Source organism: Bidens hawaiensis, unplaced genomic scaffold (assembly GCF_021521415.1).
Source record: "Bidens hawaiensis isolate Kalapana, Puna unplaced genomic scaffold, B.hawaiensis_p1.1 tig00004312_1, whole genome shotgun sequence".
NCBI classification, from domain to species: domain Eukaryota; kingdom Viridiplantae; phylum Streptophyta; class Magnoliopsida; order Asterales; family Asteraceae; genus Bidens; species Bidens hawaiensis.
Genome location: NW_027491259.1, coordinates 1,266 through 15,921, shown reverse-complemented (window position 1 = coordinate 15,921; position 14,656 = coordinate 1,266). Strand labels below are relative to the sequence as shown.

Below are 14,656 nucleotides of genomic sequence, written 5' to 3'. Positions count from 1 at the left end.
CATCAATTCTATCTCGATTTTTGTTGGATTCGTGTTAAGTGTGAAGAACCCTAAGAACCAAGTTTGGGTATTTTTGTAAGGCTCTGTTACCAGTGCCTCACTTTGGACGTTGGATTTACTCATAAACACAGTTCTAAACATCAGAGTTAATTAAAACATTCGCGGAATACTAAACTTCAACCAGATTATATTACATAGCTTTCAAATCTTGTCAAAATAAACATTCAAAGTAGTTTAAAAATAAAACTTAGTCTTTAAAATAACATAACACTTCCTTGAGATGCTAGTATCTTCAATTCCATGCCATGTGTTTCCCCTCAAGCGAGCTGCCTCATTCTACTCACCTGCGTGCATACTAAAAGTCAGCTACGCTGAGTGAGTTCTGGTTAATCATACAACATACAATACATTCATAACTACGTACTTTCATACATACTTCATATTTTCGTACTTCGTTCATAATATACATACTTACCTTCATACTTTATTTTAAACTCTACTTTACATTATTCAATTTTGTCTCGGATATTATTAGGGTCCGGTCACCTTTTCTGCCTCGGATATTATTAGGGTCCGGTTCCTTTTCTGTCTTGAGTATTATTAGGGCTTAGTCCCTTTCTGCCTCGAGATTTATAAACGGCTCGGTCCCTTTTCTGCCTCGGATATTATTAGGGTCCGGTCCTTTTCTACCTTGATTATTATTAGGGCTCAGTACCTTTCTTCTGTATCTGGATATCTCTTACATTCATTCATAACATACGTACATATCATTCATACATTATACATACCATTATAACTTGACAATACGTGCAATATCCGAAGATCGTTCATGTACCGACAAGCAATCATTCATACTTTTCACATAATCACATAAGGCATGCACATATCACTTAGGATAAGTGTATTAACAATTCACATTGAGTATGCACACAGCCCCGAAAACATAACAAGGAATGGGGCTAGAAACTCACCTGAATTCGGTTACGTTCACCGTTAATAGTTATTCCCTTCTTTAGTTGTGCGTGACTAACTATATAACAATTACACGTATCAACTAACTATCACTACCCATATCGCGTTTCTAGTCTAATTATAACCCTCAACGAATGAGGCTCCGGGGGCAGCGCCTCTGGAAGCAGAGTTCTAGGGGTGGCAGCCCCTAGTACGGTCCGAGAGGCAGAGTCCCTGACTGGGGTCGAGCTGCCAGGTTAGCTTGAAAAAATTTTATTTCCATTAACTGTCTTAACACATTTTCATTAGAATTCTAATTTATTATTTTATTTGCTAATTCAAAAAGTTCAAGGCTTCTTTGTAATTAATCCATTTTATTCTAAGTTCAGGGACCTTTCTGTCATTCTTTTAAAATTCTAATTCGTTACCCAGTTCTTAACGAAGTGGGTTCATAACGAATGAACCCATAACGAACTGATTATTATAACGAATCTGTCTTTATGACGAATTGGCTACAATAACGAATTGGACCTTATAACGAATTTGAACTCATTCGTTTGGTCTGGTTAACAAATTGAACTTCATAGCGAACTGAACCCTTATAACGAACCAGTCCTCATAACGAATTGGACCTTACGATATGGGCTAGTTCGTCATTCTTTCTTTTACGAATTAACTCACGAATTAAGGCTAGTTCGTTGCTCTTCCTTAACGAACCAACCTGACTAATTACCGCTAGTTCGTTAATTCTACGCTAACGAATTAGGGTTAGGTCAGAGAATTTAAGAACATTCTCTGACTTAACCTTAAACATTCTCCATGCCGCCGGCGTCGCCTTTCCGGCGCCGTCATCGTCGGAAAACCGCGATTTCGCCGGAAAAACGAGATCTCACTCGTTTTCCACCGTTTTTCGTCCCGTTCGATCCAGATCTGAGCTAGGGTGACCCCTAAGCTCATCTTTTGTTCGGTTTATACCCGATTCCATACGGATCTCATGACTTTGATAATTTAAGGGTGTCGGCTCGTCGTTTCGCAACAAAACCTAGCGGGTTTGGATCCATAAAACATCATACTATCATTACCTCGGGTCGGGATCGGTTTTCCTTCTTGGTTTGGCTAGAGAAAAGAGAAACTAGAGAGAGCTTAAGTGTGTGTTTTGGGTGGTGTATGGAATATGTGTAAATGAATGGATTAGGGGTTAATTATTGTTTATATATGATGGGTCATGGGCTTAAGCCCATGGTCTTTTCTTCTTTCCCTTTTAACCCAAGTCCATATCTCATATCTATTTAACCCAACACAAGCCCGACTCATAATAACTCATATTTTCATTTTATTAACCGAAACGAGAAAACGGGATGTTACATATTTCAATTTTAAGTGTTATTTCTTGTAATTGGAGCTTAGTACATCTTTTTTCATCGCTAAAAAGGTATGTATTTCACTTGTAAGTGAAGCTTAGTACATATTCTTTCATCTAAAAGGTTAATTGATGAATTAGAACCCTAGATATGTCATAAATATGTTAGGGTTTGAGTTTTGATGACAACAGTTTGCTGACAGATTCGTTTTCGTTTATTTATTGGTATGTAACTTGATGTTAAACGATGATTATTGAACGATTGTTGATTCTAGGATATATTACTATGAGTCTAGTTCCTAGAATGATAAAGTTTGTTGAGTTTTGAATAGTTTTTATGATTCGAGGAGTTATATTCTGGTCTGTCTTTCCGATACCATAATTCCCTAATGACAAAACCAAACGGGTTGGTTCCAGTTCAGAAAGTTTGTATTATGAGTTTTGAAGACAACCCAATTGGTCTTGCACAATTTGGATTAATGAGTTGATAGAACCATTAAACAAGGGTTTGTTGTGCAATCTGTTGAACTATTGGTACATATCTGTAATGGTTGAATTATTGTGAGATTTGTATGCATGAGAAAACTATAATAAAAATTGTTTGAGAAATCTAATTCATATACTCTACTTTGGTAAATTTTTTATAATTTATACTTAATCTTTGCTTAGTGAATAAAATCAGTTTGTACATGCTATAATCTGTCTCGTGAACTAAGTGATCATAAGTTAAGTTGTATGATGAATGTTTTGTTGATTTGCCATGATACGACATGTGAATACATGTTAGGATTTTTTTAGTATAGTTGACATTGATTATTATCACCAACAAGTCGTCGATTCAAGTCTGTGTTTGTGTATACATTATGTCTAATGTGATTGTGCGTGATAGACTTCGTGCTATGCGTGGACGTACCACGGTACCAAGGAAGGGTGAAAACCATCGTGGTGGGGTATCACTTGCTGGATCACATGAGGATGGTGTTGGTAATGGTGATGTCGATGGTCTACAGATGTATACTTTTGGGATACACGTCATCTATCGTGCCTCGGGATACCTCTGGGAAGTATGTATTTAGTTTTAACATTTTCATTATTTATGTTACATATATACTTACTTGGTTATTTCAATATTATAGGTTTGCAAGTCATGATATTCATAGGAATATCATAAAAATACTAATTGAGCACTATGATGAACCTTGGGCTACATTCAGAATGGTGCCAAAGAATGTGATCGCTCGTATGTTTGCTCGTTTTCAGGTATTATATTAGTTAATTATTTTATATCTGCTTGGTTTGGTTTGGTTTGGTTCGGTTTAAAAGTTATACAGTTTTGTTTTGGTTTACATAAATAAAAAACCATTACCAACGGTTTGGTTTATGGTTTGACGAAAAACCGCGAAAACCGGACCGTGAACACCCCTACTTAGCTTTGAGGTTTCGCCTCACATTAACCCTTTACAGGTTATGATGCTAATATTTTAACAATTTTAGGTTCAAAAAGTTAGAGCCGAAATGGAAAAAGAACTAGAAAATGAAAGGAGGTCAAGAAACGAGTTGGAAGAACGAGTGCAACGAATGGAACAAATGGAAAAAGAACTTAAGGAAAATGAAGAAATGAGGCAAAAACAATTAGTAGTTTCAAATATTCTGAATTTATAACTTATTAGTGAATGTTTGGTAATGTAAACTCGTTTTGAATTATGTAATTGGGTTTGTTAAACTTATGAAATAGCCACATTTATCTATGTGTGACCAAAAGTATGATAATAGCCACACTTTATATTACAAAAGCATTATGTGTGACAAACGGTAAGACAATGGCCACACCACAAACTACAAAAGAGTGTTTAAGTGGCAAATTTACATTTTTAGCCACATTGACATAACCTCCAGTGTCTATATGATATGATTAGCCACACAATACATCACTATGTGTGACGAAAAGTTTGATAGTAGCCACATTTAGGGTGATGTAAACAAGTGTGTTAGGTCACATTTAGGGTGATGTAAAAAGTTTAAAAAACTCAAATTTATTTAATAATAGTGTGACAACAAGTGTGTTAGGGTCATGTAACTATGTAATATATGTCACTAAATGGAAATGTAACAAGAAATTTTCAAAGTTAGTGTGACTAAAGGATACATAACAGTGACACTTAAATTAAGACAAGTTTATATTAAACGTTTTAGGTCACCTTTTCATTTATTTTATGTCACTAGAAGGTATGTAATAGTCACAACTTAGATTAACAATTTTGTGATAACTAACTACATGTAGTCACACTATTCAAAATTATTTGTCACTAAAATACATAAAAACTCACATTTATTTAATAATAGTATGACAACAAGTGTGTAGGGTCATGTAACTACATAATGTATGTCACTAAATGGAAATGTAACAAGAAATTTTCAAAGTTAGTGTGACTAAAGTATACACAACAGTGACACTTAAAATAAGACAAGTTTATATTAAACGTTTTAGGTCACATTTTCATTTGTGTTATGTCACTAGAATGTATGTAATAGTCACAACTTAGATTAACAACTTAGTTTCTAATTGTGATCAAATATCAACCAATAGTCACACTCAAAAAACAATTTATGTCTCTAAAACCTAAACAAGAGTCACACTGAACATGGTGTAATGTGACCAATTTCAAGCAAGACGTCACGTTGAAAAAAAATATTCATGTGACCAATTGTTGATACATTGCCACTAACCTGTGTCACTAAAAAGGGTTTATATTGACATTATTTGATAAAATTGGAACAAAAATCATTGGTCTATAGTGACACCTCTACTCTACGGTGACTGATTTTTATATGCTACAATCACGATTTTTTGTGTGTCACCAAACAACATCTACAATGGCGCGACCTTTGGTGACATATTTAGTGGAAAAAAGCGTCACTAACTACCTACAATGACGATTTTTTGTGTCACCGAAGCCCGATTTTGTACTAGTGAGTGGCAACAAAATAAACGAACCGGCTTTAAGCAGGCGACATGTCCCTTTTATTGGACATCGCGTAGCGCAACCAAACGCTGTTCGGGAAGAGTTTGGTTTTTGGTAAAAATGGTCCTTGTACTTTGCTTTGGGTTGGTTTCTAGCATAAAATAAGCGAACTTAAACATCATTAGACATACTAAAACAACATGGCGAGTATGAGACATGATTATAACATGAAAAACATACTTTTAAAGGATCCGAAATATAACAAAGTTTAAAACGGGTTGGGTTTTCGGGTATAAAAAATGAGAAATGCCACACCATCCGTCGCTTAGCTCGATGGGAATAAAAATATAAAATTATATTTTCTTGTGTTGGTTGTCGCACTCCACAAAAATTCTAAGTCGGCTCGCGATGATACAAAGTGCAAAGTGCGCCATCAATGCGTCACTTTGCGTTCATCGCCCATCCCCGAGCCCATACGCGTGCGCTTCAGGTGCTTAGCACCCCCACTAATGCCACTGAATGTGCCTTGTCATACAAGAATATTATCTTATGAAGGTGCTTACAAATTTATCATTCTAGAAATGTGGAACATGCCATTTTCCATTTTACCAATGTTGGACAAAGTCACTTTCCCATTGTTCATATTTTGGATTGTTGCAGACATTGTAACCAGCTTGTGAGTCAGTGACTCATTGACCCACCTATTTTTCGACTTCTAGTTTGTCTTAAAGATTTGGAAGGTGCTGTTCCGATTCCAGTATGCTCATGGATAGCCACACTTACAATAAGTTTGGTTAAGTATGTTTAACTAGGGTTTAGGATTTAGTTGATCAAGGTTCCTCTTTTTTATGATCAAGGTTTTTTTTGTAGTAAGGTTTTATCTTGATCAATGGACAATTGCCACTCACGTGATCGTTCTCCTCACACATTTTCTTTTTCATTCACGATTTGATGTTCACCAACCATAACGGCCGCTCAAGAGACTGAAGATTTTTCATTCATTTTCTTTGCCTACGCCTGTTACTGCGCGATAATTTATGAATCCGGATTCACTAACCTTTTGGCCAGAGAGTAGAATAGAATTCATGTTCATGTTAAGAAAAGAGCAACATCTTCATTTTTGCCCCTCTTCTCAAAGCCTCTCGCATTTATTTTTGAATATTCATAGCTGAGTTTACAAAAAGGTTGACCGGCTCATCTTGAAATTTTGTTTTCAAACAACCACATTCAACAATGACATGGTGTTGTAATGATCAACTAATAATAACTTGATTGTAATAAATGATTAAGTATTGTTATATATGTTTACCATATACCAATGATTAAGTAGTTTATAAAATAATTGTAATGATCAATGGTGTTATAAATTGTTTCTAATGGTTGTTATCTTTAATGATCGGGTGCTATATATACAATGGTTTTAACTGATTATAACGATGTTTATCTTTATTGATCAAGTGTTATATATATATATAGGGAAATGATCAAGAGAGAACTCCTTTTTAGAGAGAGAACAAGAGAGCTAATAATGAAGTATTTTTAATTTAATTAAAAAAATGTTTAATATTTTTTCTTTCATCCTTTTTTTATGTTGTTTTTTACCACAAAAATATATAAAATAAAAAAAAACTCGTTGTAATGCATATATGCAATACATCAACTTTTTCTTAATGCATATGTGCACTAGTGTGTATTTTTATATGTGCAATAGTGTTGATTAGCATATATGCAATTGTTTGTATTTTATATATGCAAAATTGTTATATTATATACAAAAACAAAAAAAAGTCGATATAGTGCATATGTGCATTATTGTTGTATTACATATATGCGATAGTGTGTATTGCATACAATTATTAGTGTTGTATTTGCATATATTCAATAGTGTGTATTGTATAATGAAATTGTGTTGTATTATATGCAATAAAACACTATTGTATATATGCAATAGGCATTAGTGCACGTATGCACTACGTCGAGAAGTTTAAAGGAGGTTTTTTTTAGTAACAATATCATCTTATTAGAAGGAGGAAAGAAAAAATAAATCACAAAATATTTTTTAAAAATAATTATTTACTAGTTCTCTAGTTTTCTTTTTAAGATGAGTTCTCTCTAGATCCCACCTATATATATATATAGGGTGCAGTTACTGTACGCTAATGCCTTAAAGTACGGTTGGTACGCGAGACGCTCAAAGGCAAAAAACAAAGGAAAAAACCTAAAACGCTCACAAACGCTCAAAAAACGGTCTTCGTGAAAAAAAATGAAAAATTGATCGATTAACCAACCAAAACTGTTTTTTCGTTGAACAAATGATTAATTGGATATGTATTGATGATTCCGATATGTTTGGATGTGATTTCATGGATCCATTCGTGCACAAATTAATTCGCCTACGTAATGTACGTTAAGGCATTATTGTATTGGATCTTTTCAATATATATATATATATATATATATATATATAGAAAAGGGTTAAAATAAAAATGTATAGTTTTGTAGGAAGAGTAAGAAGAGCTTAAAAATGAGAGTTAGGAAACTATGAGAGCCTATTTAGAGAAATATATAGCCTAAATCCTTGATCATAGGAAACTATTTGTTATTTTAGAAACTATTAATTTCGACCAATAGTTCATAGATCCAATGGTCTAGATTTATTCTTACTCTTCCTATAAAACTATCTCTTTTTATTTTAACCCACCCATATATATATATATAAGTTTATAATATTTTGTATTTACTAATTAGGAGAATGTAGATTGAGATGGTTTGAGCATGTGAAAATAAGACACTCGGCAATAGTGATTTGAGCCGTGGAAACCATCACTGTGGATTAGAGGAAGAGTATACGTACACCCAAATAGACTTGGGATGAGTGGATATAGGTAGAATTTGCTAGACTTGCACCTCTTCAAGGACATGATCAAGGATAAGATTTCATGAAGACATAGAATTAAGATTAAGCACTTTAATTTACGGATTGTGTACAATGTTTAACTTGGTGCTTTTAGGGGCTTAGTATTTCTTTTACTTTTGGTACGCGGCCTTTTGCATGTTTACGTCTGCTTGTCGATCTTCATCTCTTTATGATATTTTATATCTTCATATTGTACATTCTTTCTAAGTTTAACCTATTGTCAATTATACATATACTTTTTTCAAGTTCATATATGATTTAGATGTCGAGGATCTAGCAGAACTATAGAAGCTGACCATTTTTTTTTAGAATAAATGTATGGTATACCTACATTTTATCCTTACAAGACTCTTCATACAGTTTGACTATTGATGGAATCTTACTTGGTGGTTTGTTCTATAAAATCTTACATATTACATTGAAAATCTTTAAATATATTAGTCTAAAAAAGTTAACTATACAGTATGTTTTTTACGTAATTTACTTCATAAATTTGTTACAAGTTTTATAAATTCTTATAAACGTATAAATATACATAACTTTTTACAAATTATTAAATATGTTAAACATAAAATGAAATTATTAAACTCTATAAATGTATGTGGACAGGTTGCCGACCTAGTGACGTTTGTGAACGTTGTTTAGGCAAGAGCCGTTGGGTGGTCCTTAAGAAGCAAAAACACAAAGTCCACAACATTCTTGCCATGTCATGATAAAACAAAATCTCAAAACGTTATTTTTTCTATAGCTAAAACATTTTTAATTTTTTTTTTTGTAAACCCTGAGAGGTGCTAGTTGCATTAAGATAATGCAATGAAATCCATATCCAGCAATAGACCATAGGTTAACTGACAAGTGTCAACATAGAAATCACCAAATGATGAATGGTTTAATTTCCATAATATCATATCATGTTCACCGAAGCATTTCTACATTTAGGTGCAGCAAATCAAGAAACCTGTGAAGATCAAGCACACAAATGGCAACCACAGTGATGTCTTCTTTGAACCTCAAGCCTTCTTCTCCGGTTGTAGCAGTGAAGGGTCTTCCTTCTCTTCCCTCCAAAACTCCATTTAGGGTTTATGCCAGTGGTGTCAAGAAGCTCAAAACTGACAAACCATATGGTCATTAATCTCTCTCTTATCTCTCTCTTTCATATCAATTTTACAGATAAAAAGAGGGTGAGGGTTCTCTTTCTTTGTTTCTACAGGAGTTAATGGTGGAATGGCATTGAGGGATGGGCTAGATGCATCTGGAAGGAAGCCAAAGGTTTTGTATCTATAATCTTTACAGATTTTGTCCAAAAGTTCACCAATTTAAAGCTAATTTGATTGTGAATTGTGATTCAGGGAAAGGGTGTTTACCAGTATGTTGACAAGTATGGTGCGAATGTTGATGGATACAGGTATTTATTAATCTAATACTAGTGTTCCATTTTTTTCCCCACAATATATTTGAAGATTAGATCATTTGATGAATATGGTAAATGGCATCTCACAGTCCTATCTACAATGAAGATGAGTGGTCTCCAAGTGGTGATGTCTATGTTGGTGGTAAGTAATTACTCTATTCTTTTCTTTCTAGTGAAACCTTCACTTAGCTAGCCTTAGTTGTATGATAACCAAACCAATAATATATATGGTGTAACCAAAGAAACTGTTACTAGCGGTATTTAACCTATAAACAATCAAAACCAGATAGTAGGCTAACTCTTAGTTACATTATAAAATGCAGGCACAACTGGCTTGTTGATTTGGGCTGTTACCTTGGCCGGAATTCTAGGAGGTGGTGCACTTCTGGTTTACAGCACAAGTGCTTTGGCACAATAATTGAATCTCCATCTTGTTACCACCAAGTAATTGCTTAGAATATCATGTACCATACAAGAACAAACTATCAGCCATGTACCACCATTTAATTTTCTATGCCTACTATATATATTGAATTCAAGTACATAATGTGCTTTTCTTAATGTCGTATTTGTTTGTTTAAATATTATTTTTGGACGAATTTACGAGTCTGATACACAACAAAGTACAAAATCGAATCTACATGATACAACATACAAAAACACAACATTTGGTGGTGTACGGATTTATTTCTTTATGCATAACATGTAATGTTAATAAGTATCAAAACGCAAGCACAAAAATATAATATGATGAGTGACAATAAGTGTTACAACAATATGAGATGAAAATAGGAACTGAAGAACACGAAAGCAGAAGAATAAATGACATCATGAAATAAGGGCGGATGTTTGAGACTTTGCAATCTGTCACACCCCAACCTAAGGCGGAAATGCCGGGACGTGAGTCGATTGCTCACAGCTCTCAAGGTATTATCATACAATATTAAAGGTGACAATATCTATTAAATTTAATTAAAATCCAAATATTCCCACAAGATTCGAATAACAATTACAAAAATCCACAATTAACATAAATAGAAACAAATTATAATTCAAGCTCTTGTTATCTTCTCTCTAACAAACTTAAGTTTTCTTTCATTCAAGTTTGAGAATCATATCACACGATGACATGCATATGCGTTAAAAATACAAATAGGTTTTTGTCAACACTAGGCTGAGTGAGTAAAACACCAGATTTAAGACACTATAATAATAATATGAAAGAGCAATGTGTCGAGTGAGATAAGCAATTTAGCCAATGATCAAGTAAATAATGTTGTCGGTAAGCTCGATGTCTGATAAATTGAACGATGGCTAACACGACGGACGTATGATCATACTAGTTTGCGAATATGTTGGACCTCTCCGACATGTATTCAAGTAAAGTATATAAGCATATAACATGTTAGGTATAAATTCTTAAACACACAAGACTAACAGTTGCAAGTTTGAGTATTAAATAATAGTAAAATATCTACGAAAGTATATGTCCTCAAAACAGTAAAAATGAGTTAAAAGGGGGAGTGAGATACTCACCTTAGCAGAACGAGCAAACAAGAAAAACAATATAACAAGAATGTGGATGATGGATCAAACTCTTCAAGAAACACCGACGAGATGTCCTAGTAACGAATAATTGCGAGAATGAATATAAATAAGTGACTAGATAAAGATTCGGAAATTTTGATGATCGAGTATAATCATGCAATAAATAATAAATAATAATAAATAATTTATATAACTAAAATCTTTTATAAAACCTTAATAATCATATAACATAATAAGGTTTAATATATTCTAATTATATATTTTAAATAAACAAAACCTTTTATAATATATTACATATACATACATATATATAAATATAAATATAAATATAAATATATATATATATATGGTTTTAACCAAAGTGAGGGGAAAAAGTGATCAGTTATTAAGTCGGTTTTATAAAATACTAGTTAAATATTTATTAATTGAATAAACATATTACTATAATATTTAAATGAATTAAATAAAATAATAAAATAAATCCTCCAAAAACGGGCTGCCGGGACTCGAACCCACGCCGGCAGCCGATTACAACGGAACACACACCCAGTCCAGAACCTTCTGATCTATCGAACCAACTAATACAATCACCAAAAGAAAAATAAATAAACAGAATACTTAAAGAACTAGATTCACATGAAGAACCCTAGATTCCTAATTGATTAAGTTATTACGAAATTGATAAATTAATGTTAGGGTTATTGAAGAGGAGGTCAATGCGATCCCAAACATATATTCCATTACCTTTAACGATGTTGGGTTGATGGTGAATTGCTATGTAAACCTGACGAGACAACAAGATCTTTAACATGCAGTACACTACGATTGTAATCAAATTAACTTTAGGGGTAACGTTGGCGTTAGTACAAAAATGCTATTTGCACGTTTAATTGAATTATGAAGGTCGTTTATATGTATATTGATTAGGGTTAGGGTAGGCTAGGTTAATTAGGTATAACAAATCAAATACGATTAAGGTAACGTAATTAGAATGTCGGTTAGACCGAATTAAGTAGGTATATCACATTCCTTGATTCAATTTCCATAAACATTGCGAAGCTTGATGTTCAAGATACGAATTAAGTATCCGTGTTTGATAAACGGGTAAACGGTTGGAGTTCGATCTGGGTATGGGTTATTTGGATCTGGATAATTGGATGATAATATACAATATTTACATATTGGACCGTATACTTTATGGAGGAAACATCTTTGGGTAAAAATTAGTTAAGGGTTAGAATTGACAACTTATGAAAGTTACAAGTATATAATATATAATCAAATAAATAATAATATAATGATAGTTAATTTTCTCCTTAAATGCGTTAAAATTTCCCGAACATTGAAATGGGTCGGATTTAATAAAAATATAGATTTCGGAAAGTCCCGTTGTTACAGTCTCCCATACTTTAGGCAATTTCGTCCCGAAATTAAAGAAAATTATAACAACACCGTTAAATTTTAAGAAGTAAATATTTTAAGTATGATTCAAAATTAATCATAATACATAACTTGAATAGTTGAAGCAACGCTTCAAATGAAAATCCGATAAGGGCACTATATATAGGATGTACCAGCGGCGTATCCACCATGTCCTTATCATCTTTTCATTTGTACCGTTATCTCAGCTACTTACGATTCTATATTATGACACACAATTATTCGAATTATGATATCCATACGAGGATTTTGGTAATTACGTGTCGACCCGTAATTACTTAGATCGTCGGACGGTCCACATAACCCGTCCCATTGTGTGGGTTACAAAACATTTAAAGAACATGATTTTAAGAAAATAAAGGTTTCAAGGAGTTTTAATTATAACACTGGAAAATCACCAATGTATAAAACCATTTCAAAAGTTTATGTGGAGTTTAATAAAGCAAAGAAATTTCTAAGACATTTTTTAAACGTAAAAATATAAGTATTTAAAGTTGAAAAAGAGATAACTTATTAATAGTTGGAATGAATGGGTTGTGATGAATGAAGGATAGAAAACTAAGATATAAGTAGACTTAAATAAACAATCTATTTAAATAAAAGAAACTTTATTCATAAGGTATGAAACGCGGAAGATAAATAGTTCAAACTGAAATAATTCAATGCCATAAAAGGCGTGGCAATTCATAATTAAGAATAATACAAAGTAAAGTAATATAGATAAAGAAAATGGCAAAAGTCGTTGGGGTCTTTGAGTTGCTTAATTGACGTGACTTGAGGCACCATGAGGAGTTGCATTCATAGGAGTTGGAGCAGTCGAGGTAGATTGACTTGGAATAGCTTGAATGGGCTAAAGTTGCATAGTAGGGGCTTGAGTAGAGTATGCTTGGTACACTTAAGCTTATGGGTACGGAGCTTGATAGAGTTGGGTTAAGTAAGGTGACCTTGACTGATGGGAGGAGCTTGAAGGACATGAGGTGGATGGGTTTGAATTTGGTGAGCATGGGTCAAGTAGTAGGGTGTAGTCATAGTTTGGGCTTGGTGAGCATGAATGAGTTGAGGGCACATATTACGGAGATTATTTGGGTCTTTACAATGACAGCAAGCACGGGTATTAGGAACACCGTGTTGAGCATATAGGGCAGCTTGTGCATTAGGCAGGACACGACAAGTGTCTGCAATGTGGCCAAAACGATTGCATTAGATGCATAGTCGGCAAAGGGTTTGAGTAGAGTAATGAAAGTTACACTTGGCACATAGAGGATGAGGTCCAGCATAGGCCTTCTTGTTCGGGGTATTTTGATTTTGGTTAGGAGAAGGTTGGTTATTGGGTTGGTTAAGGACCGAGGCTTTACGCTTGTTGCTATTGTTGTGGTTGTTGCAGTGATGGTTGTTGTTGGAGGTAGGCTTGGGTTCGGCTTTAGCATCAGAGGCTAAGTCGGTTTCAGTCTTGCCGGGATTAGGTTTGGAATCCTTGCGAGACAAGGTTCCATCCCTAACATGAATGTCGATGAGAGAAGCAGCTAGGTCCAAAGCCTCACCGATGGTTAAGGGATCACGACTCGTCACAACATCACGGAAAATGTTTGGTAAACCGCGAATGTGTTTCTGAATGCCGCGGTTATCGCGGGTTACAAGGTGGGTACGATTCGGATAAGTTCACGGAAGCGGTTAGAGTAGGTAGAGTTATCCCCACTATCTTGCTTGAGTTCCCAAAACTTGGCTTCAAGCCTTTGTAGCTCATGTTCAGGACATAATTCCTTCTTTATTGACTCTTTGAGGTCTTCTAAGGCATGGCTACAACCAATTCGGATCCTTAGTCAGCCCTCAGAGCATTCCACCATGTGACAACTCGGTCCTCGAACATGCTCGAGGCAAACTTAGTCAGTTTGGCGTCCGGACATTTACAGTGGATGAAAATATTCTCCATCTTCTCAAACCATTGCAGTAGCTTGGTGGCATTTTCCTCACCATGAAATGAAGTAGGGTTGGTAAGCAATAAGTTACGAAAGTCTTAGTTGTTGGGTGCGGCTGAAGTAGCATATCTATTGTAGTTGAGGCTTTGT

The 14,656-nt window shown here is 34.2% G+C and overlaps 1 protein-coding gene across 1 annotated transcript; it reads left to right on the top strand.

Annotated features, from left to right (window-relative positions):
* The first annotated feature begins 9,087 nt into the window (after positions 1-9,087).
* On the top strand, positions 9,088-10,163 carry LOC143626252 (photosystem II 10 kDa polypeptide, chloroplastic-like). Its single transcript, XM_077096399.1, has 5 exons — positions 9,088-9,315; positions 9,402-9,460; positions 9,541-9,596; positions 9,692-9,744; positions 9,926-10,163. Exons 1-5 carry the CDS (start codon positions 9,171-9,173, stop codon positions 10,018-10,020), a joined length of 408 nt encoding a protein of 135 aa, XP_076952514.1. The 5' UTR covers positions 9,088-9,170; the 3' UTR covers positions 10,021-10,163.
* Positions 10,164-14,656: the final 4,493 nt, after the last annotated feature.

Coding starts and splice junctions, on each gene's coding strand:
- LOC143626252 (XM_077096399.1), top strand. CDS start 9,171: ATGGCAACCACAGTGATGTCTTCTTTGAACCTCAAGCCTTCTTCTCCG. Junction 9,597..9,691: donor GCGAATGTTGATGGATACAG/GTATTTATTAAT, acceptor GGCATCTCACAG/TCCTATCTACAATGAAGATG. Junction 9,745..9,925: donor TGGTGATGTCTATGTTGGTG/GTAAGTAATTAC, acceptor TATAAAATGCAG/GCACAACTGGCTTGTTGATT.